Source organism: Coenobita brevimanus, chromosome 97 (genome assembly GCF_032717465.1).
Source record: "Coenobita brevimanus isolate Jiangsu-jjx chromosome 97, ASM3271746v2, whole genome shotgun sequence".
NCBI lineage: Eukaryota > Metazoa > Arthropoda > Malacostraca > Decapoda > Coenobitidae > Coenobita > Coenobita brevimanus.
In genome coordinates, this window is record NC_137050.1 from 50,936,561 (window position 1) to 50,958,827 (window position 22,267).

General features: G+C 46.8%; 1 protein-coding gene across 1 annotated transcript in view; it reads left to right on the forward strand.

The window, feature by feature from the left end:
* Positions 1-5,730, forward strand: part of Setd3 (SET domain containing 3) — a 137,431-nt gene extending 131,701 nt beyond the window's left edge. Inside the window, exon 12 of the mRNA XM_080283360.1 lies at positions 5,535-5,730. Coding sequence (XP_080139486.1) covers positions 5,535-5,657 — 123 coding nt within the window. The 3' untranslated portion in view covers positions 5,658-5,730. The remainder of the gene's footprint in view (positions 1-5,534) is intronic.
* Positions 5,731-22,267: the final 16,537 nt, after the last annotated feature.

The following is a 22,267-nucleotide window of genomic DNA, read 5'->3' on the forward strand; positions in this document are numbered from 1 at the left end:
CGATATGGCACATATTAACATTATTTTATGTATTAAACAAATTTTTTACTTAATAATGTACAGTATTACCGAAGACACGAACTGTAATTGGTAATTTGAGAGATGTTATGGGTAGTTTAACTCACCAGTAATGCGTAGTATTGAAAACAACAGTTGTAAGCAGGTAAATCCACTTAGAGAGAGTAAGTCCAGGGTTAATAATAATAATATGCACGTATTGTAAAAGCACAAAAACTTAATATGTATTACTGTTGAAAATTCCTTAAACCTACAGTACCAATCCAAAATGGTCAGTTGTTTACGAGGAGTTGCCAATCCATGCATTACCTGATCCATGACCACACCGCTTGGCACTTCAGTGCATTTGGCGCCCAGTTTGAATTTTGATTTTTTTTTTTTACCTTTGGAGTTTTTGTCACCTATCTTCAAAAATTCGGATTATTGGGATTTTCGGATTATCGGTGTTCAGATTAATGGACTTTTACTGTATATATATATATAAACTTTACCCTCGATTTGCTGGACTAAAAGGGGGGGAGACCAGTCCGGGAAAGGCAAAAGTCCGGCCCCACATAACATTCCCCGGACTATTACCATACTTTGTCCAAATTCTCCAATATTGTCCGGCAATTATTCCGATAATCTGGAGCATTCTGGCTGCCTGTACCAACATAATTAACATACACAGTGCATAAAATAGTAACACTGATGCAGTATCAATAATAATAACTGACACAATACCTGTATTTTGCTAGCTACAACCCTAAGAATGGTTGTTTAGACAGTTGTTGACAAGATTGTGGAGGGTATGATAGAAGAAGATCAGAAAGCTGAGGAAAAACAGGAAAATGAGCAAGGAATGGAGCACCACAAGGTCAGCCAACCACTAATCAGCTGACCGAGATACAAACATGCAATCTTGGACCGAATCAGAATTTTAATTGGAAAATATTTCAATCTTGATCACCATATAGGTTTACCACCTAATTATTTGAAATTCAGTCAAAAGTTTGTGCTTAATTTAATTATTAATAGAAAATCAGGATTCAGAGTAAAAATTTCTTAAAGTTAGCGGTAGTGTTTTGCCTCTAGCCCAACGTCTCACCTTGATGTACTTTTGTTTTGGATAAATATCAATTTACAATGCAGGTACATTTTTTTGTACTCAAAATAAATATTTATGCAAAACAGCTGTCAAGGTGTGCTGATGATCTGAAGGAGAAATACCTGCCAACATTGGCCAACCACTCATCAGCTGACCGAGATATAAACACACAATCTGAAGGGGAAATATCTGCTAACATTCGTGCATTTTAGCTCTGAAACCTATTTTTTAAATTGTTATATTAAGTAAAATTTTTAAGGTAGATTTCAGATAATTAGGTGTGTATAAGCCACTGTGGCGAAAAAAATTAAAATATTTTCCAGTGAAAAGTGCTGATTTGGTATTTAGTCACATTTTTTCTCCCTACATGTCAAGTGGGGTTGGTGGAGGATTAGTACCCCTCCCTGTAAAAACAATTAACTCTAAGCCCTTGGCCACCCCGTTTGGGATACATGGCGTCTGGCAATGAATGAATGATGAGTTGGGTGAGCTAAGTGAGTAAGAATGTATCTCATTGACTTCATCCGTAAGAAAGTACAGTATATATTTTTTATTACCTGTGAATTTTATTGTGTCCAAGCCTCCTTTAAACTTTACTGTGTTATGCAATAAACTATTTATAGTGGCATTTGAGAAAGGTAAGAGGCAAATGGGATATTGCCATGAGTTAGGAGCTGGTGGCATGAAGCAGGTTGGTGGCCAAGATGCACATGTATGAAAATAATTTCTCACGTGTGTTACAAATGGCCTTTATCGAGTCAGCCTTGCTAAAATTATACTGTGTTGTGCAGCAGACTGCTTATAGTTTTATATGAGAGAATAATGGCTGGACTTTTGTTGGGATTCCCGGACTTGTATGGGCATTTGTCTGGCATTTGATATTATTGTCCAGCCTCAGTTCATGTCGGGGAAATCCAAAATCCGGGAAACAGGGGTCCGCCAAATCGAGGGTCGAGTGTATATCTATATCTATACATACATATATATATATATATATATATATATATATATATACAGTGCTCATCAGAAGTATCGAGTGCCTATGGCCGGGTGTTCAATACTTATGGCCAAAAAAGAATCACCTGTTTTTGGTAGTAAAAATTGAGCCAGAAGTTTGCGGCGCTAGTATGACGTTATTGTACCCTGAGGCCTTCGTATGTGCTGGTTGGTTCCCGCCTCAGTTGCCTACGGGCTGCCTGAGAGAGACGAACTCCGCCGCGTCTCCCTCTCTTTTTGCGCCATTTTTTACCGAGTGTCCCGCAGTGTTTTGGCTTTCCCCACTTTGTTATGGCACCTACCCGTGAACTATCGAGTGAAATCATATCCTAGATCATTGCTCTAAAGGAGGCAGGCCATCAAACGAAGGAAATTAGTGAATTGGTTGGTGTGGCTCGATCGACAGTGCATAGGTGGTGCATGCGTTTTCGAGTGGAAAACAGTGGTGACGTTCCCACAAATAAACCGCGGTCTGGTAGGCCTAGGAAAACATCCCCAAGGTCTGTTAATGTTTTAAAACGTGCAGTGGAGTCTAATCCTTGTGTGAGTGCAAAGAAAATAAAGGAGAGCAACCCGGAAGTGTTTGGTGAGGTTTCTGTGCGCACAGTCTCTCGAAGGGTCCATGAACTTGGTTACACAAGTCACAGGCCTGTGAGAAAACCTCTTCTCACTCGTTACCAGCGACTTCATAGGCTTGCCTTTGCTAACAAATACCTTAACTGGGGTGAGGAGCAATGGTTGTCAGTGTTGAGGTCTGATGAGGCAACGTTTAGTGTTACCTGTAACAGAGGAGCATGTGTGTACCAGCACAAAGGTAGTGACCCACTTGACCCACGGTACGTTGGAAGCACAGTTAAACATCCTGATTCACTCATGGTATGGGGTTGTTATTCTGGTAAAGGTTTGGGGAAGCTTGTGGGAAGCTTGTTGTGCTTCCCAAGAACTGCAGAGTGAATCAGGATGTTTATCTGGAGCTTCTGTGTGATCATTTACCTGAGCCCTTTGAGCTAACAGGTGCACGAGTGTTTCAGCAGGACGGTGCACCTGCTCATAAGGCCAAATCGGTCACCAATTGGCTTCGTGACTGCAAGGTATCATTCATGAAAGACTGGCCAGGAAATAGCCCAGACCTCAACCTGATTGAAAACCTCTGGTACCTCGTAAAGAAGAATCTCCAAGGGAAGGACGTGAGCTCTCTGCCTAAGCTGGAAGCCGCCATTCGTGACTCCTGAGACAAAATACCCCTCCAGCACCTCAGGAACCTCGCCCTTTCACTTCCAAGACGTCTCAGGTCCGTGAAGAAGTGTAAAGGATACCCTACGAAGCATTAAAGGTAAATAAAATGCATTATTTATATGTTTTTTCAATGTTGAAAGGTTTGTTTCGTAGGAGGGACGCAGGGCGCTCGATACTTCTGAGGAGCACTACATATATATATATATATATATATATATATATATATACCATATACAGTAAGAGTCTTGTAATGCGAATTGCAGGGGACCAAGGGTCTTTCGGACTATTGTTTTTTTCAGACTATTGGGAGAGCTCTTTGAAAACAGTAGAAATATGTACATGATCATTAAATAAGCACTTAAATTGATATGGGCTATTGTATTATTCACTGGGATAGTTGCAGGCAGGTACATCCAAATCCAAGAGCAAATCCAAACCATATAAATCCTTAGATGAAGCCCAGAAAAATGTGAAAATAGTCGAGAAAAATTAGAAAAATTTTGCCTTGACGAGTTTGAAGTATTGGAATTTTCTGATCGTCAGTGGCCAGATTGGAGGACTTTTACTCTCTCTCTGTCTCTCTGTGTCTCTCTCTCTCTCTCTCTCAACAGTAATCCTTCCACTTTCCGATGTAATAGAGCCAAATTCTTGTCTGGAAAGTGGTCCCGTCCGGAAAGTGGGCCCTAGCCTCCTGGACTTGTACTTATGGACCCTAACCTACCCTGACTTAGAAAAACACCTGTACAACTCCCTGCTGGACATGCATTGCACCTATGTAAGACTCTAATCACACCAATAAGGGACATAAAAGACTGAAATAAATGCAAAAGAACCAGAGAATGAGGTTTTAGAGGTGAGTTTATACAATATTAAACATTCTGGGTACTTACAACAAGTCCCTGGCTCTTGGACTGGTACTTAAGGATCCTAACCCAGCCTAACTTTGAAAGCCACCTAAATAACTCCCTACCGGACATGCATAGTACATACTTAAACCTGTTTAAGACCCTGTTCACACCAATAATGGACATGAAGCATGAAATAAATGAAAAGGAAGCCTGGGTACTTACAGCACGTCTGTGGCTGCCTTATCTGGCTGTGGCAGTGGTGAAAATGCTCTTGAATCACGTACAGTAATCCAGTGTTGTGCTGCACTTACAGTAATTCTTTGCACTGTGAGTTATAATTGTTTAACACTGCACATTGTTAATTGCATCACACCAGTTTCAACCGCCAGTGTGCACTCCACAGTTAATCCTTTGCACTCTAAATTCTAATTTCTTAACACAGCACGACACTGTAAATTCCCGTGTGGTCTAGTGGCGAGGTATAGAAGTTTATTCACTGTTTATTCACAAAAAATGAGCACATGTGGCTTCCATTACGATAAGCATCTGCTCTCAATCGGAGTTAGGCTGTGACTGTTGATGATGGGGTAACAGAATTGCCAGATCACAACGGCCACATTACCAAACTCCTCAATTTTCATTACCAAATTCGTAAAGCTAGCATTTACCGGTATTCTTCACTAATTATATATACAAGTGGAAATTCATGTAATCACTCTTCTTATAATTAACAGCATCTTGATTATATTCACGCTATGTAGGGTAGCAGATTAATCAGAGAGAGCAAACAATCCACCATCTCCATCCTGTGTATCCCCACACATGTGAAAAATCCATTTGGTATTGCATTATTCTGATTCATTACCGAACAAATTTTTCATTACCAAATTGGCCCACATTTGGTAATGAAAAATACCAAATGGCAATCCTGACAGGGGAGGCGGAAGGGGGGAGGAAGGAAGGGGTGAAGGGTCCATGGTATAACAGCTATTCGGCTCCGCGTGACAATTTCAAATTATGGGCAGGAAAAAATCGGATTTGGGGGGGATTTTTTTTTTGAAGGTCCAGGCCCACAATGTCTGGTAAGTGGGGTGTCCGGAAAGTGGGCGTCCAGAAAGTACAGGGATTACTGTGTATATATATATATATATATATATATATATATATATACACCCACACAGAAAGCTGTGCCATGGTATTCCAGTTTACCTGTTTACGTATGCTGTAGAACTTCAACATTCAGAAACTGACAGAATTGGGAGTATTTTCAGTTCAGAACTCAGCACAGTTTGTAGCACCCCGTAGAGTCATGGTTGTTGTATATGTAACTGCTACCCATGATCTCCTAGGATGACGAGGCAGCGCTGGCAACTGCTTCAGACTTCCCTGCACTGATCCTGTCTCTGCTGGTGTGTGAGAAGAGGATCCTCAGGGACGCCGCCACCTACCTAGCCTCACGCCTCCCCAAGTGAACACTCTTCCTACTCATCCTTTTTTCTTACATACTATCTGCACCTTAACCTTACCATTCTATCTATGCAGTGTTTAGTCCTACACTGCTTTACATATTTCTCCTATACTATTCCAGTGGCACACATAAAATTCAGAGCTGCCCTGTCTTACCCTTTTGTATCTGAACTTACAATTTGCCTTTTATGTCTTGCTTTACCTTTATGCTAATAACATCTTTTTCAGATTATTATACTCATTTTAGGAGGGACCTCTAAAGCTGTGTTCACACTAAGTTCTTGCTGGCACCAGCAGTTGTGAGCAGGATGTCTGCATCACTGTAGCCAATAGTAGTTTCCTCACACACCCTCCTGCATCTGTTGTGAATGCAGCCTAAAATTGAAGGATCTAGCCTAACTTACCTTACCCTGACCGGATATTATTTCCCTCCGCCCCTCAGCTTGTCCCTTTCATGCGTCAATACTGCTTCAGAATGATCGGGATGGGATAGCTGATATTCACAAGAGCTTTATTGAATTTGTTAACTGGACAAAAGTTGGTATAGTATTTTAGTATGTTTTTGTTGTGAGTGTGTTAATTTTATATTAGTGTGATTAAATTATTAAATTCTTAAGTTTTATATCCTGACAGTCTTAAATACACATGACATACAGTATTTCATAATATTAGAACAGTTACCAGTAATTATTATAATTTTTTTTTTTTTTTTATACTGACAGGCTTTGTTTCTTGAGACTGATTTCATGATAATATAGATATTGATTGGTGCTACTTATGTTGCATTATGTTCCTGTACACTCGACCTCCATGTTTACAGAGATACTCTGTGTGTGTGAAAGAGCATGATAAACTTGTTTTCATGGCAGGGAATAACTTAGGGAAGAACAGAATAGCAGGAATGGTCTGTGAGATCTTACCCTAAAATGCGTAGTGGTTCTTCTGACACCATTTTTTCAGCACCTTATTACAGTGTATGTGACAGAATAATTACAGCCTTTATGATACTACGTCATATGAGTTTCACAATCCTTTCTTTTTTTTAATCTGTTTTATATGAGTATCTGCAATTCAAGCAGGCCTCCAATAACACATCCCACTCGTATAACGGGACCCACTTGTACATACGTGATTGTGCATTCGTTGTTGGTGGCTAAGTAGTTTCATTAGTAAGATTGCTGCCCACAACTGTACCATGTATGAATATTATTAAGTTAACGTTGTGGGCAGCAGTCTAACTAATGAAACTACTTACGCGCCAACAATGAATGTAAGATTACATATGTACAGGCGGGTCCTGTTATATGAGTGGGATGTGTTAATGAAGGACCGCACAGATAGCAGATACTCTTAACGGATCAATAAACAAAAAGAAAAAAAAAAAGAAAAGAAAGGATCATGAAACTCGTATAAGAGAGTACTGTATATAACTTATGGGAAAAATAGGGTCAGGTTAACTAACTCTGCTGGTGTCACTGAATTTGGTTCAAAATTGCCCATTCTTGTATCATCATTTTCTCGTATGGCTGATGCCCGTATAATGGAACCCATCTGTGTATAGACAGCAACAGCCACTCACTTAAGGTAGTCAGTTTCGGTGGGTAAATAGAATGGTTTAACTTGTTGACTCAGCTGTGAAGTCCAGCGCTTCCATCAGCTCTTCCAGATATAGTACAGTACAGCCTCCCAGATCTGAACATCCAGTTTCCAAAATCCTCCACTTTCTGCAATATATTTTCATGCAGGAGGTGGTGATGCCATCTGTCCTTAACCTCTCTGTGGCCACCAGCGTCGAATGACATCTAGCCGATAAATGGCCACAATGGAGGAGTGCATGGGGGATGTGCGTATGGTCTAAGGAATGCAGAAGGGGAAAGGATACTCGAGTTTGGGGAGGCAACGGACATGATTGTGTGCAACACATATTTTAGGAAAAGAGACAGTAGGTTAATTACATATGAGTCTGGGGGAAATAGCAGTCAGATAGATTATTTTCTGGTTAGGAGGGCCGATAGGAGGTTAGTGAGGGATGTTAAAGTTATAGGAAGTGAGGAGTGTGTGCAGCAGCACAAACTATTGATTTGTGATATGGTGCTTAAAGAACAAATGATGAAAAAGAGGACTTATGTACCTAGAAGGAAAATATGGAAGCTGAAAAACCAAGTAGTAAGGGATGCCTTCTGTAGCGAGTTGAGGAGGGTGGTGGCTGAACAGGGAGCTGTAGACAGAGGCGTTAATGAACAGTACAGAGCCCTCAAGAACAATTTCTTGAGAGTTACTGATGTAACATGCAGTTGGACAAGAGGACCACCAAGACATAAAGTAACTTGGTGGTGGGATGAGGGTGTAGAAGCTGCAGTTAAGGAGAAAAGAAGGTTCTTCCGGGAATGGAGGAAGGGTGGTAGCAAAGAGGAATATTTGGCTGCCAAGCATAGGGCTAGAAGAGAGTTATACAGGGCAAAGTCTGAGTCACAGAGACTATTACTTGATAACCTAAATCATGGGGAAAGGAAAAATATGATATTTAGGGTGGCAGGACAAGTGAAGAGGGATAATCGGGATATTATAGGTGAGCAGTGTGTGAAGAATGATGAAGGAAGGGTAGTGGTGAACAGTGAGGATATTAAAGATGCATGGAGAGAGCATTATAACCGGTTGTTGAATGAGGAGTTTGACTGGGACAGGGAAGGTTTGGAGCCAGCAGATCCAGTGTCTGGCCCTTGGCCTTTGATACTGCTACTGTGAGTGAGGCAATAGTCAGGATGATGGTGGGGAAGGCAGCAGGTGTGTCTGGATTGACTGCCGAAATGTTGAAGGCCTCAGGCGATATAGGGGTGAGTTTAGTCACTGACCTGATAATTAGGATTACTTATGAGTGTGTTGTCCCAGATGATTGGCTGAAGAGTGTAATTGTAAATGTGTATAAAGGGAAGGGTGATACCCAGGAAAGAGGAAATTATAGAGGTATAAAGCTTTTAGATCAGATAATGAAGGTAATGGAGAGAGTTTTAGAAGGTATGATTAGAGAAAGAGTGAATATTGATGAGATGCAGTTTGGGTTTATGCCAGGTAAGGGGACCACTGATGCTATATTCATTGTTTGACAGCTTCAGGAAAAATATATTGGTAGGAGAAGGGATCTTTATTTTTTTTTGGCTGATTTGGAAAAGGCCTTTGACAGAGTCCCTAGAGAGGTGGTGAAGTGGGCAATGAGAAAGCTTGGCTTGGAGGAGTGGCTGGTTAGGGTGGTTATGGCTGTGTATGTGGGTGCTCACACCCAGGTAAGAGTGAATGGAGATTTGAGTGATGAGTTTTCCGTGAATGTTGGTGTGCATCAGGGGTCAGTCTTGAGTCCCATGTTGTTTATCATGGTACTTGAAGCCCTTTCACGTGGCTTTAGAAACGGACTCCCATGGGAGTTGTTGTATGCTGATGATTTGGTGTTGATTGCAGAGAACGAAAGGGAGGCGGAGGAAAGGTTTAGGAAGTGGAGAGATGGTATGGGGCACAAGGGTTTAAGGGTAAATGCAGATAAAACAAAAGTGATGATATGTAGGGTTGGTGGCGGTACTGTCAAAGATGAGGGAGAGTGGCCATGTGCAGTTTGCCACAAGGGCGTGGGAAGTAATTCCATCTTGTGCGGTGAGTGTGATAAATGGGTGCATAAGAGATGTAGTGGTATCAGAGGTAGACTGCGAGATAATGCTGATCTTATGTGTACGGCGTGTCAGGGTGAGCAGGTGGAGATTGTCAGACGTGAAAGGATTGAACTTGCTGGTGAATCTCTTGAGTGTGTGGAAGAGTTTTGTTATTTGGGAGACATGTTGTGTGCTGGAGGTAGGGCTGGAGCTAGCTCTGTGGCTAGGGTGAGAAGTGGTTGGAAGAAGTTCAGGGAGCTCTTGCCTCTCCTGACATTGAGAGGACTCTCCCTACGTGCTAAGGGGTTTTTGTATGCAACATGTGTTAGGAGTGTAATGCTGTATGGTAGTGAGACCTGGGCAGTGAAGGAGGAAGATATTCGCCGGCTCAGACGTACAGAAATGACAATGATTAGGTGGATGTGCAGTGCGTCCAAGGCCTGGAGGGGCTGGGTTTACGATGGAAGAGTTGAGAGGGAGGATGGGACTGGTGTGTATTGGTGTTGTGATGAGGAGAGGTAGATTGAGATGGCTTGGACATGTGGAGAGGAAAAGTGTTAATATTGGGGGTGGGGTTATGAGGGATAGACCGAGAAAGACATGGGACGAGGTCATTAAGTGTGACCTCAGGGTTAAGGGACTGAACAGGGAGGCTGCAATGTATCGTGTAGCATGGAGAGCCACCATTAGGTGACCAAGGCCAACACATGCAAGCATGTTGGAGCCTTTAAAAACGAAAACGAAAACGAGGTGTGGTTTGAGCGTGGCCTATAAACAACGGCAAAAATTTTGGTGAAGTGAACGAATGTTCTGAACGTCTTCAGACTGACCTACACTACAACTCCATACATCCCATCAAGCAGTTCTGAGCCTGCTGCTGTGACGAGTGGATTTTCGATTTTTTCGTTCGTGGCCATGCCTAAACAAGCACAACTACACCCATTATCTCGACCCAGACAGAAAATGCCATCTTTGTCCTCCCTTGCAAAACACACACAACCACCCATTTTACGACTGTGAATAAATACAGGCATAAGCAAAAAAAGACACGATAATAAGAAAAAAATACGTTTTAGTCTTGGTATCTTTACCTGTTTGCTCTGATTTCTTGTACTGGTTTTGATCATTCAGTGCAGTGTGACTTGTAGAAAACTGTGAAAACTTTTGGGAAGTGAATGAATATTGGACATGAGACTGACCTTCACTTCACGCTCTCACACTTCATTTGTCAGTTCACCACCTTCTGCCGTGGTGAGTGAATGAACAAATTTTTCGCTCTTGACCATGCCTAAACACACATAGTTATACTCATTATCTCAACCCAGACAGAAAATATCTTTCTTCTCCCATGTGAAACAAACACAGCCACCCTGCTTACGATTATAAGTAAACACAGGCATAAACCAAAAAAAAACATGAATATAAAATAAAATTAATTTTTGTTTGGTATCTTTACCTATTTGCTCAGGTTTGTGGTACTGTTTTGAATAATTTTAAATATTCTTTGCCTTTTAAAAGCATAACAGGAAAGTTTTCCATGTTCACGTGATGCTTTTGTGGGTGGAAAGGCCTCCTTTCCCTTCCTGCTAATCAGCTCGTATGAGGTGCGAATGGCAGGTTGTCTTGCATTTCAACCCTCACTGTCCGGCCTGTACACTGAAGGGATAATGTTTATCTCATTTAGGTCTGAAAACAGAAACTCTCACCTTCTGTTTCCAACAAACTCCACCATCCAGACTACAAAAATAAGTCGATACTTCTTCCATAAACACAATAAACACCGAAAAATGCAAAATAAATTCATAATATAATTTTTAAAAATCAAACCTCGCATATTATGTACTGAAAAACCTCAAAATATGCATATCTAGCTATTTAACACCTTTTCAGCACCATTGACAATGTTTAAAAAAAAAGAAAAAAAGTGCAGTGTTGGGTCATGGCAATACCTACATGTGACTGGTATCAGCTGCCTAAGTTTACGCAACTTCCACGTTTAATTGCACGCCACAGGAAAGGTCCAGGAAGCTGCAATTTTCACTGCCAGGTGCATCGGAACTTCCTCATCAATATGGCAAGGAAAAAAAATAAATTTTCGAAACTCCAGAAAATGGTCCTGGTGTCGGCCAGGGGCGCACGTAAAATTCCAGACCTACGGCCATGAAGGGGTTAAACAGTCAATGCATATTTGAACACAAAGTTTATTATTAGCCATTATAGATACAAATGATATATTATTAATACAAGGTACCTCATTGCATTTACTATTCATGGTACTCTTGACTGTTTTTTTTTACATAATTTTCTCATAGTTATCTTTGTGACTGCTTTCCGAAGTACAGTATTTTATTTTCTAGAAGTCCTCTGAACCTAAGCATTTCAGATTTGTGAGTTTTTACTGTATTGCAGTGCCGCCCCTTGGTGTTGGACATTAAGCTTTTTTATTACTTAAATTAATTCTTGTGATTTTACCTTGTATACCCCTTGCTGTTGATTTTCCCCTGTATACATAGAATGATCACATGAATGGGCTCACAGCAATTCATGAAATGCGTTGGAGCCACTGGATGTAAAAGTGTTATCTTTATTTTATTTATTTATTTATTTATTTTTTTAAGCTAGATTGTGCATGTGATTTTCTGTTGTGGTTGCTGAAATTGTGTTTATGTTGAAGAACATACAAAGTGAATCTCGCAGTCTTTTGATCCTTTAGGCATGGAGGGTCGAATGTACTTAGGATGTTGTATAAGCATTTTTGTTGAATTTTTAATTGAATTAGATATTAGCAGTATAATGCTAATCTTCTCATACCCTTACAAAAAAAATAAATTAAAAAATAAAAAAGTTACATTTATAATTTATGAAGCATATGTTCAATTAACAGTACAGTATATATATTTATATTGCTCTCATGCCTCGCTCAGTTGGTCTTTGAGATTAGTTATAAAACTAATGAGAGTAGGGAGTATAATTATCACCTCTGATTTTCCAGCTTCATTTCATCCATGTAGAAAAATTTATAGAGCCTTGGTTGATGTTAGGCCAAGATGGAATGAAGAGTTTACTGGTGAGCCTGGCTAAGGTCACAAAGTTCTCTTGTAATTGTCAGATTGGATGAAATTGTGAAACATGTTGTCAGGCAGCAGATTAATTGATAAAGAAATTCTGAATTTTCTTCCATTGTCATAAATTAAAAAGTTTAACATATGAGGCAAGAACAGTGAAAGTTTAGACATGAATCTCTGTTTTTAAATTCTCTCTCAATCTTAGAGCATTGATTAGTATAATTTTGGTGTTCAGTATTTGGTAGTGACATCAGTATAGCAGACTAATAGTGGCAATAGCCTCTCCATTGATGCCAAGTGTCCATTATTTGCAAAGCAGCTCCCCCTACCTACCAAATAAATCACAGAATTTCAATCACTAACATAAGCAGTCATAATAATAAAAAACAAAATAAGTTAATATTGATATTGTTATTTTTACCATATTAGATGATGAGTGAATGAGTTATTATTATTATTATTATTATTATTATTATTATTATTATTAATATTATTATTACTACTACTACTACTGCTACTACTACTACTTCTACCTCTTAAAAGAAAGCATAAATCTGTCTTTGCATCTGGAGTGACCATGAATGCAAACAAGATAATATCATCTAGAATTTTCCAGTGTCTTGCTGTCCAAGTGGAAAAAATCCAGAGCAGTAGAAACTTTAACAATTACTTTGATGAGTGACTTCCTGGTTGCTAAATCCAATAATCCAGCGAATCCTTGACCACCAAATCATGGTTTGATTGCATGTTGATGATTTAGCAAGGTGCCATTCCCTTGCCACTGCTACTTTAATTATAAAAGTATAGTGGTGATGTTTTGCTAAGTACTGTACTATACTAAGCTGAACTTTCCTCCCCTGAGGTTCCTAATCTGTTGAAAAGTACCTGTGTTTAGTATGGCAACAAATGAAATTTTGACATGAAAATCGTAAGGGAAGTCTGTACAAGCAACTGTTTACAATTGCACCACAGCCATGTCCGTGGTCAGTTTAGACTGATCGTATACCACACAGTCCTGTACCCTCTACCCTTCCAGGCAGGTAACCAAGTAGTGGACATCAGTGAAACACTGATGGTCAGGGAAGGAGGAGGAGGTGTGCTTTGCTCAGTCCTAGAGTAGCTGTCCTTCCCTTATAGTTTTAGCCACAACTCTTTGTTCACCATCAGTCAGCATAGGTTGTAAGCTGAGAAGAGAGGAGAAAACACTTTCTTTGATGTTGCTGGGGCAGGTTAAGTCTTTTCTACATATCCCATGACCTCTTGTGTAAGGCTGGCTGCTTATCAGCTGAAGGAGGCAGCAGCATCCCTCCCTGCAAACAAAGTATCTAGGAGAAAGAAGGTTTTGGAGGCAAGACAAAGAGTTCCCCAAGGACTGACATTTGTTTAAACAGTTTGAGAGTTCTTCAAGCTTTTGAGACCTTGTCAGTCCTTGGGGAAGTCTTTCTCTTTCCTCTAGTGCCCATCTTTCTCCCAGGTACCTTGCTTGATGGAAGGGATGCCACCACAATCTTCAGCTCATAAATAGCCAGCCTCACACACTGATGTCATGGGCTACTTAGATAACAAACCTGACCTGCAGTTGGGTCAAAACATGGGCCTTCCCCTCTCATGTCAGCTTCTTGAGACCTGTTCTGACTTGGTGGAGAAAATAGGGCAATAATAAAAAGTGTATGGGAAGGGTGAGATAACCAAAGGTTGAACACAGCACAGATCATCCCCCTTCAACCAACAGCATGTCATTGAGCACCGCTGCTTGCCCAGGACAAGAGAAGTACTTGACTGCCTGGCATATGATCAATCTAGACCGATCAAGGACGTGGCTGTGGTGCAAGTGGAAACAGTTGCATGTACAGATCCCACTTTTAAGTTCGATGTTTATATTTCTTTTGTGGCCATTGTAATATCACGGTCTTCAGATTGTACAGCAATTATGCATACCAGTAAATGAATACTGCTCCTGGTCATATACTGTGTAGGTATCAGTTACATGAAGGCTAACTTGAGAAGTAACAAATTATTACAAAGTCTGTACAATTTATAAAGTCATGGCCTGTGTATAGTGAAAGGTCTGTTTATTATAAATTTATAATGGAAAAATAGTTTTGTTTTCCACGTAGTAGTATTGTAATGATTCTTTATTCACCGGAAAGGGGAAAAAAAATTCTATTGCCAGTTGCCATAATCCCGTATGGGGTGGCCATTTGACTCTGAGTTACTTGTTTTACAGCAAGGGGCACTAACCCTCCACCAACCCACTTGACACGTAGGGAGCACGTATGGTTTGGTTATATGGTTACCACCCAGCGTTGTAAATGGTTTCTTGGCTTACAGGAAACCTTTTGGCTTGTCACTCAATGTAAGGCCACCTGTAACGGAAAGAAAAGCATTAAGTAGTGACAGGAAAGATGGGAGAAATAGGAAGAGAGGAGGGCAGGCACAGAAAAAGAATGATAAAGGCTAAGGAAGAAGTAGGCCGCACTACATCAAGTGAAGGGATGACTTTGTTTATTCATTCAGTTATAAAGGCTCCAACATTCATGCATCAGCCTTGGTCATTTCATGCTTCTCAATCTCTGGCAGCCTCCCTGTGTAGTTCCTGCCCAGGCCCTTAAAAACCTGACCAGGGCCTCATAAACCTGCCCAGACCCTCATAAACCCGCCCAGGCCCTCATAAACCCGCCCAGGCCCTCATAAACCCGCCCAGGTCCGTATGAACCTGCCCAGGCCCCCATGAACCTTCCCAGGCCCTCTAGAACCTGCCCAGGCCCTCTAGAACCCGCCTAGGCCCTCAGAAACCCGCCCAGGCCCTCAGAAACCCGCCCAGGCCCTCAGAAACCCGCCCAGGCCCTCAGAAACCCGCTCAGGCCCTGATAAATCTGCCCAGTGCCTCATAAACTCACCCAGGCCCTCAAAAACTCGGCCAGGCTCTCACAATCCTGCCCAGGTAGTCATAAACATGCCCAGGCCCTCATGAACCTGCCCAGGCTCTTATAAACCCGCCCAGGCCCTCATAATCCTGCCCAGGCCCTCACAAACCCGCCCAGGCCCTCACAAACCAATCTACATACTCCTAAATCCGCCCAGGCCCTCACAAACCAATCTACATACTCATAAATCCGCCCAGGCCCTCACAAACCAATCCACACTCATAAACCCGCCCAGGCCCTCATAAACCTGCCCAAACCCTTATAAACCCACCCAGGGCTTCATAAACCTGCCCAGGCCTCATAAACCCGGGCAGGCCCTCGTAAACCCACCAAGACCCTCATAAATCTGCCCAAATCCCAACAAACCTGCCCAGATGCTCAAAAACCCGCCGATGCCCTCATAATCCCGCCCAGACTCGAATAAACTCACCCAAGCCCTCAAACCCGCCCAGGCCCTCATAAACCCGCCCAGACCTTCATAAACCTACCTTAGCCATCGTAAACCCACCCAGGCCCTCTGAAACCCACCCAGACCCTCATAAAGCCACCCAGACCCTCATAAACCCACCCAGGCCCTCATAAACCCGCCCAGGCCCTCATAAACCCGCCCAGGCCCTCATAAACCCGCCCAGGCCCTCATAAACCCGCCCAGGCCTTCATAAACCTGCCCAGGCCCTCATAAACCTGCCCAGGCCCTCATAAACCCGCCCAGGCCCTCATAAACCTGCCCAGGCCCTCATAAACCCGCCCAGGCCCTCATAAACATGCCCAGGCCCTCATAAACCCGCCCAAGCCCTCATAAAGCTGCCCAGGCCCTCATAAACCCGCCCAGGCCCTCTTAAACCCGCCCAGGCCCTCATAAGCAGGCCCAGGCCCTCATAAACCCGCCCAGGCTCTCAGGAACCAGCCCAGGCTGTCATGAAGCTGCCCAGGCCGTCATAAACCCGCCCAGGCTTTCCGTCCCGGCCCTCAGAAACCGGCCCAGACCATCATAAAATGCCTAGGGCCTCAGAAACCATCCCAAACTCATAAATCCGCCCAGGCCCTCATAAACCCGTCCAACCCCTTATAAACCCGCCCAGGCCCTCAGGAAGCACCCCAGGCTGTCATGAAGCTGCGCAGGACATCATAAGCCCACCCTGGCCTTCATAAACCCGCCCAGGCCCTCATAAACAGGCCAAGGCCGTCATAAAGCCTCCCAGGCCCTCATAAACAGGCCCAGACCTTATAAACCCGCCCAGACCCTCATAAACCCCCAGGTCCTCATACACCCGCCTAGGCCCTCATAAACCGGCCCAGGTCCTCAAAAATTCGCCCAGGCCTTCATAAACCCTCCCAGCCCCTCATAAACCTGCTCAGGCCCTTATAAACCCGCCCAGGCCTCATAAACCCGCCCAGGCCTTGTAAACCCGCCCAGGCCCTCAGACACCCGCCCAGGCTCTCAGAAGCAAGAAAAGGCCTTCAGAAACCCACCCAGGCCCTCATAAACCCGTGAAGGCCCTCATAGACTTGCCCAGGCCCTCAGGAACCCGTCCAGGCCATCATGAACCCGCCCAGGCCCTCAGGAACCCGTCCAGGCCGTCATAAACCCGCCCAGGCCCTCATAGAACCGTCCAGGCTCTCATAAACCCGCCCAGGCCCTTATAAACCAGCCCACGCCCTTATAAACCAGCCCAGGTCCTGATAAACCCGCCCAGGCACTGATAAGCCCTCCCAGGCCCTGATAAACCCGCCCAGGCCCTGATAAACCCGCCCAGGGCCCTGATAAACCCTCTTAGGACCCTGATAAACCCTCTTAGGACCCTGATAAACCCTCCTCAGACCCTAATAAATCCTCCCAGGCCCTGATAAACCCACCAAAACCCTGATAAACCCGGCCAGGCCCTGATAAACTCGCCCAGGCCCTGATAAACCCGCCCAGACCCTGATTAACCCACCAAGGCCCTGATAAACCATCCCAGGCCCTGATAAACCTTCCCAGGCCCAGATAAACCTTCCCAGGCCCAGATAAACCCTCCTCAGACCCTGATAAACCCTCCTCACTTCCTGATAAACCCGCCCAGGCCCTGATAAACCCGCCCAAGCCCAGATAAACCCGCGCAGGCCCTGATAAATCCTCCTCAAACCCTGATAAACCCTCTTCAGACCCTGATAAACCCGCCCAGACCCTGATAAACCCGCGAAGGCCCTGATAAATCCTCCTCAGACCCTGATTAACCCTCCTCAGACCCTGATAAACCCGCCCAGGCCCTGATAAACCCGCCCAGGCCCTGATAAACCCACCCAGGCCCTGGTAAACCCGCCCAAGCCCTGATAAACCCACCCAGGCCCTGATAAACCCACCAAGGCCCTGATAAACCCTCCTCATACCCTAATAATCCCTCCTCAGATGCTGATAAACCCACCCAGGCCCTGATAAACCCGCCCACGCCCTAACAAATCCGCCCAGACCCTGATAAACCCGCCCAGGCCCTGATAAACCCGCTCAGGCCCTGATAAATCAGCCCAGGCCATGGTATACCCGCCATGGCCCTGGTATACCCGCCATGGCCCTGCTATGCCTGCCCAGGCCTTGGTAAACCCGCCCAGACCCTTGGATACCCGCCCAGACCCTGGTATACCCGTCCAGGCCCTGGTATACCCGCCCGAACCCTGGTATACCCGCCCTGACTGGTATACCCGCCCAGGCCCTGGTATACTCGCCCAGGCCCTGGTATACAAGCCCAGACTCTGGTATACCCGCCCAGACCCTGGTATACCCGCCATGGCCCTGGTATACCCGCCATGGCCCTGGTATACCTGCCCGAACCCTGGTATACCCGCCCAGACTCGGGTATACCCGCCCAGGCCCTGGTATACCCGCCCAGGCCCTGGTATACTCGCCCAGGCCCTGGTATACAAGCCCAGATCCTGATATACCCGCCCAGGCCCTGGTATACCCGCCATGGCCCTGGTATGCCTGCCCAGGCCTTAGTAAACCCGCCCAGGCCCTTGGATACCCGCCCAGGCCCTGGTATACCCGTCCAGGCCCTGGTATACCCGCCCAGGCTCTGGTATACCCGCCCGAACCCTGGTATACCCGCCCAGGCCCTGGTATACCCGCCCAGACCCTGGTATACAAGCCCAGACCCTGGTATACAAGCCCAGACCCTGGTATACCGGCCCAGGCCCTAGTATACCCGCCCAGTCCCTGGTACACCCGCAAAGGCCGTGGTATACTCGCCAAGGCCGTGGTATACTCGCCAAGGCCCTGGTATACCCGCCCAGGCCCTAATATACCCGTCCAGGCCCTGGAATACCCGCTCATTCCCTGGTATACCCACCCAGGGCCTGGTATACCGGCCCAGGCCCTAGTATACCCGTCCAGGCCCTGGTAAACCCGCCCAGGCCCTGGTATACCCGCCTAGGCCCTGACATACCCGCCCCGGCCCTGGTATACTCGCCCCGGCCCTGGTATACCCGATCAGGCCCTAGTATACCCGCCTAGGCCGTGGTATACCCGCCTATGCCCTGGTATACCCGCCCAGGCCCTGGTATACCCGCCCAGGCCGTTTTATACCTGCCCAGGCCATTTTATACCCGCCAAATCCGTGGTATACCCGCCTAGGCCGAAGTATACACGCCCAGGGTCTCGTATACCTGCCAGGCCCTGGTATACCCGCCCAAAGCCCTGGTATACCCGCCTAGGCCCTGGTATACCTGTCCAGGCCCTGGTATACCCGCCCAAGCCCTGGTATACCCGCCCAGACCCTGGTATACTAGCCCAAGCCCTGGTATACATGCTCAGGCCCTGGTATACCCGCCCAAACCCTGGTATACCCTCCCAAACCCTGGTATACCCGCCAAGGCCCTGGTATACTCGTTCAGGCCCTTGTATACTCGCCGAGGCACTGGTATACCCCCGAAACCCTGGTATACCCTCCCAGGCCCTGGTATACGGACCCATGCCCTAGTATACCCACCCAGGCCCTGGTATATCCGCCAAGGCCCTGGTGAACCCGGCAACACTGTGGTATACCCGCCAAGTCCCTGGTATACCCGCCCGGGCCCTGATATACCTGCCCAGGAACTGGAATACCCGCCCATTCCACGGTATATATGCTCAGGCCCTGGTATACCCGCCCAGGCCCTGGTATACCCGCCCAGGCACAGGTATACACGCCCAGGCACAGGTATACCAGCCCAGGCCCTGGTATATCCGCTCAGGCCCTGGTATACCGGCCCATGCGTTGTCATACCCGCTAAGGCCCTGGTATAGCTGCCCATTCCCTGGTATACCCTCCCAGGAACTGGTATACCCGCCCAGGCCCTGGTATACCCGCCGTGGCCTTGGTATACCCGCCGAGGCCCTGGTATACCCGCCGTGGCCCTGGTATACCCGCCGTGGCCCTGGTACACCCGCTCAGTCCCTGGTATACCTACCTAGGCCCTGGTATACCTACCTAGGCCCTGGTATACCCGTCCAGGCCCTGGTATACCCGTCCAGGCCCTGGTATATCCTCCCAGGCCCTGGTATACCGGCCCAGGCGTTGGTATACCCGTTAAGGCCCTGGTATACCTGTCCATTCCCTGGTATACCCGCCCAGGCCCTGGTATACCCGCCCAGGCCTTTGTATACTCGCCCAGGCCCTGGTGTACTCGCCCAGCCCTGGTACACCCGTCACGGCCCTGGTATATCCGCCAAGGCCCTGGTATACTTGCCAAGGAACTGGTATACTCGCCCGGGCTTTGGTTTACTCGTTAAGGCCCTGGTATACCCGCCCTGGACCTGGTATAACCGCCCAGACCCTGGAATACCCACCCAGTCCCAGGTATACCACCCAGGGCCTGGTATACCTGCCCAGGCCATGGTATACCCACCCAAGCTCTGGTATACCCTCCTAGGCCCTGGTATATCCGCCAGGGCCCTCGTATACCCGCCCAGGCCCTGGTATATCAGCCCAAGCTCTGGTATACCCGCCCATGCCCTGGTATACCTGTCTAGACCCTGGTATACCCGCCCAGTCCCTGGTATACCAGGTAAGGCCCTGGTATACCCGCCCAGGCCCTGGCATACCCACCCATGCTCTGATATACTCTCCCAGGCCCTTGTATACCCGCCCAGGCCCTTGTATACCCGCCCAGGCCCTGGCATACCCGGCCAGGCCCTGGCATACCCGGCCAGGCCCTGGTATACTCGCCCAGGCCCTGGTATACCCGTCCAGGGCCTGGTATACCCGTCCAGGGCCTGGTATACGCGCCCAGGCCCTGGAATACTTGTCCAGGCCCTGGTATACCCTCCCAATCCCTTGTATATCCTCCAAGGGCCCTGGTATACTTGCCAAGGCCCTGGCATACTCGCCCAGGCTTTGCTATACTCGTTAAGGCCCTGGTAGCCTATACTCATTAGAGCTCTGGTATACCCACCCAGGCCCTGTATACCCTCCCAGGCCCTGGTATACCCGCCCAGGCCCTGGTATACCCGCCAATCCCCTGATATACTCACCCAGGCCCCGTATACCCGCCCAGGCCCTGGTATACCCTCCCAGGGCGTGGTATATCCGCCCAGGCTTTGATATACCAGTCTAAAGTTTGGTATACCCGGTCATGCAATGGTATACTCACACAGGCTCTGATATACCCGCCCAGGCCCTGGTATACCCGCCAAGGCCCTGGTATACCCGCCCAGGCTTTTTTATACTTGTTAAGGTCCTGGTATACTCGTTAAGGCCCTGGAATACGCGCCAAGGTTCTGTTATATCCTCCCAGGCCCTGGTATACCTGCCCAGGACCTGGTATACCCGCCCAGGCCCTGGTATATTTGCCCAGGCTCTGGTATACCCGCCCAGGCCCTGGTATACCCGCCCAGGCCCTGGCATACCTCCTCAGGCTCTGCTATACCCGCCCAGACCCTGGTATATCAGCCCAGGCCTTGGTATACCTGCTAAAGCCCTGGTAGACTCGCTCAGGCCCTGGTATACCCACCCAGGCCCTGGTATACCCGCCCAGATCCTGGTATACTCGCCAAGGCCCTTGTATACCCGCCAAGGCCCTTGTATACCCGCCAAAGCCCTTGTATACTAGTAAAGGCCCTGGTATACTCGAAAAGGCCCTGGTATACCCTCCCAGGCCCTGGTATACCTGATCTGGCCCTGGTATACCCGCCAAGGCCCTGGTATATCCGCCAAAGCCCTGGTATACTCGTAAAGGCCCTGTTATACCCGATCTTGCCCTGATATAACCGCCAAGGCACTCGTATACTTGCCAAGCCCTGGTATACTCGCTCAGGCCCTGGTATACTCATTAAGACCCTGGAATAGCCGCCCAGGCCCTGGTATACCCGCCCAGGCCCTGGTATACCGACTAAGGCCCTGATATACCCGCCGAGGCCCTGGTATACCCGCCCAGGTCCAGGAATACCCGCCCAGGTCCAGGTATACTTGCCCGCGCCCTTTTATACACGTACAAGACCTGGTATACCCGCCCAGGCCCTGGTATGCTCGCCCAGGCCATGGAATACCCGCCCAGGCCATGGTATACCCGCCCAGGTCATGGTATACTTGCATAGGCCCTAGTATACTTGTTAAGGCCCTGGTGTACTCGCTCAGGCCCTGGTATACCCGCCCAGGCCCTGGTATACTCGCCCCGGCCCTGGTATACCCTCCAAGGCCATGGTATACTTGCCAAGGCCCTTGTATACCCGGCTAGGCTTTGGTATACTCGTTAAGGACGTGGGATACCCGCCTTGGACCTGGTATAACCTCCCAGGCTTTGGTATACTCGCCCAAGCGCTGGTATACCCACCCAGGGCCTGGAATACCCACCCAAGAAATGGTATACCCACCCAGGCTCTGGTATACCCTCCAAGGCCTTGGTAAATCCGCCAAGGCCCTGGTATACCCGCCCTGGCTCTGGCACACAAGCCCAAGCCCTGGTATACCCGCCCGTTCCCTGGTATACCTGTCCAGGCCCTGGTATACCCGACTAGTCCCTGGTATACCGGCCT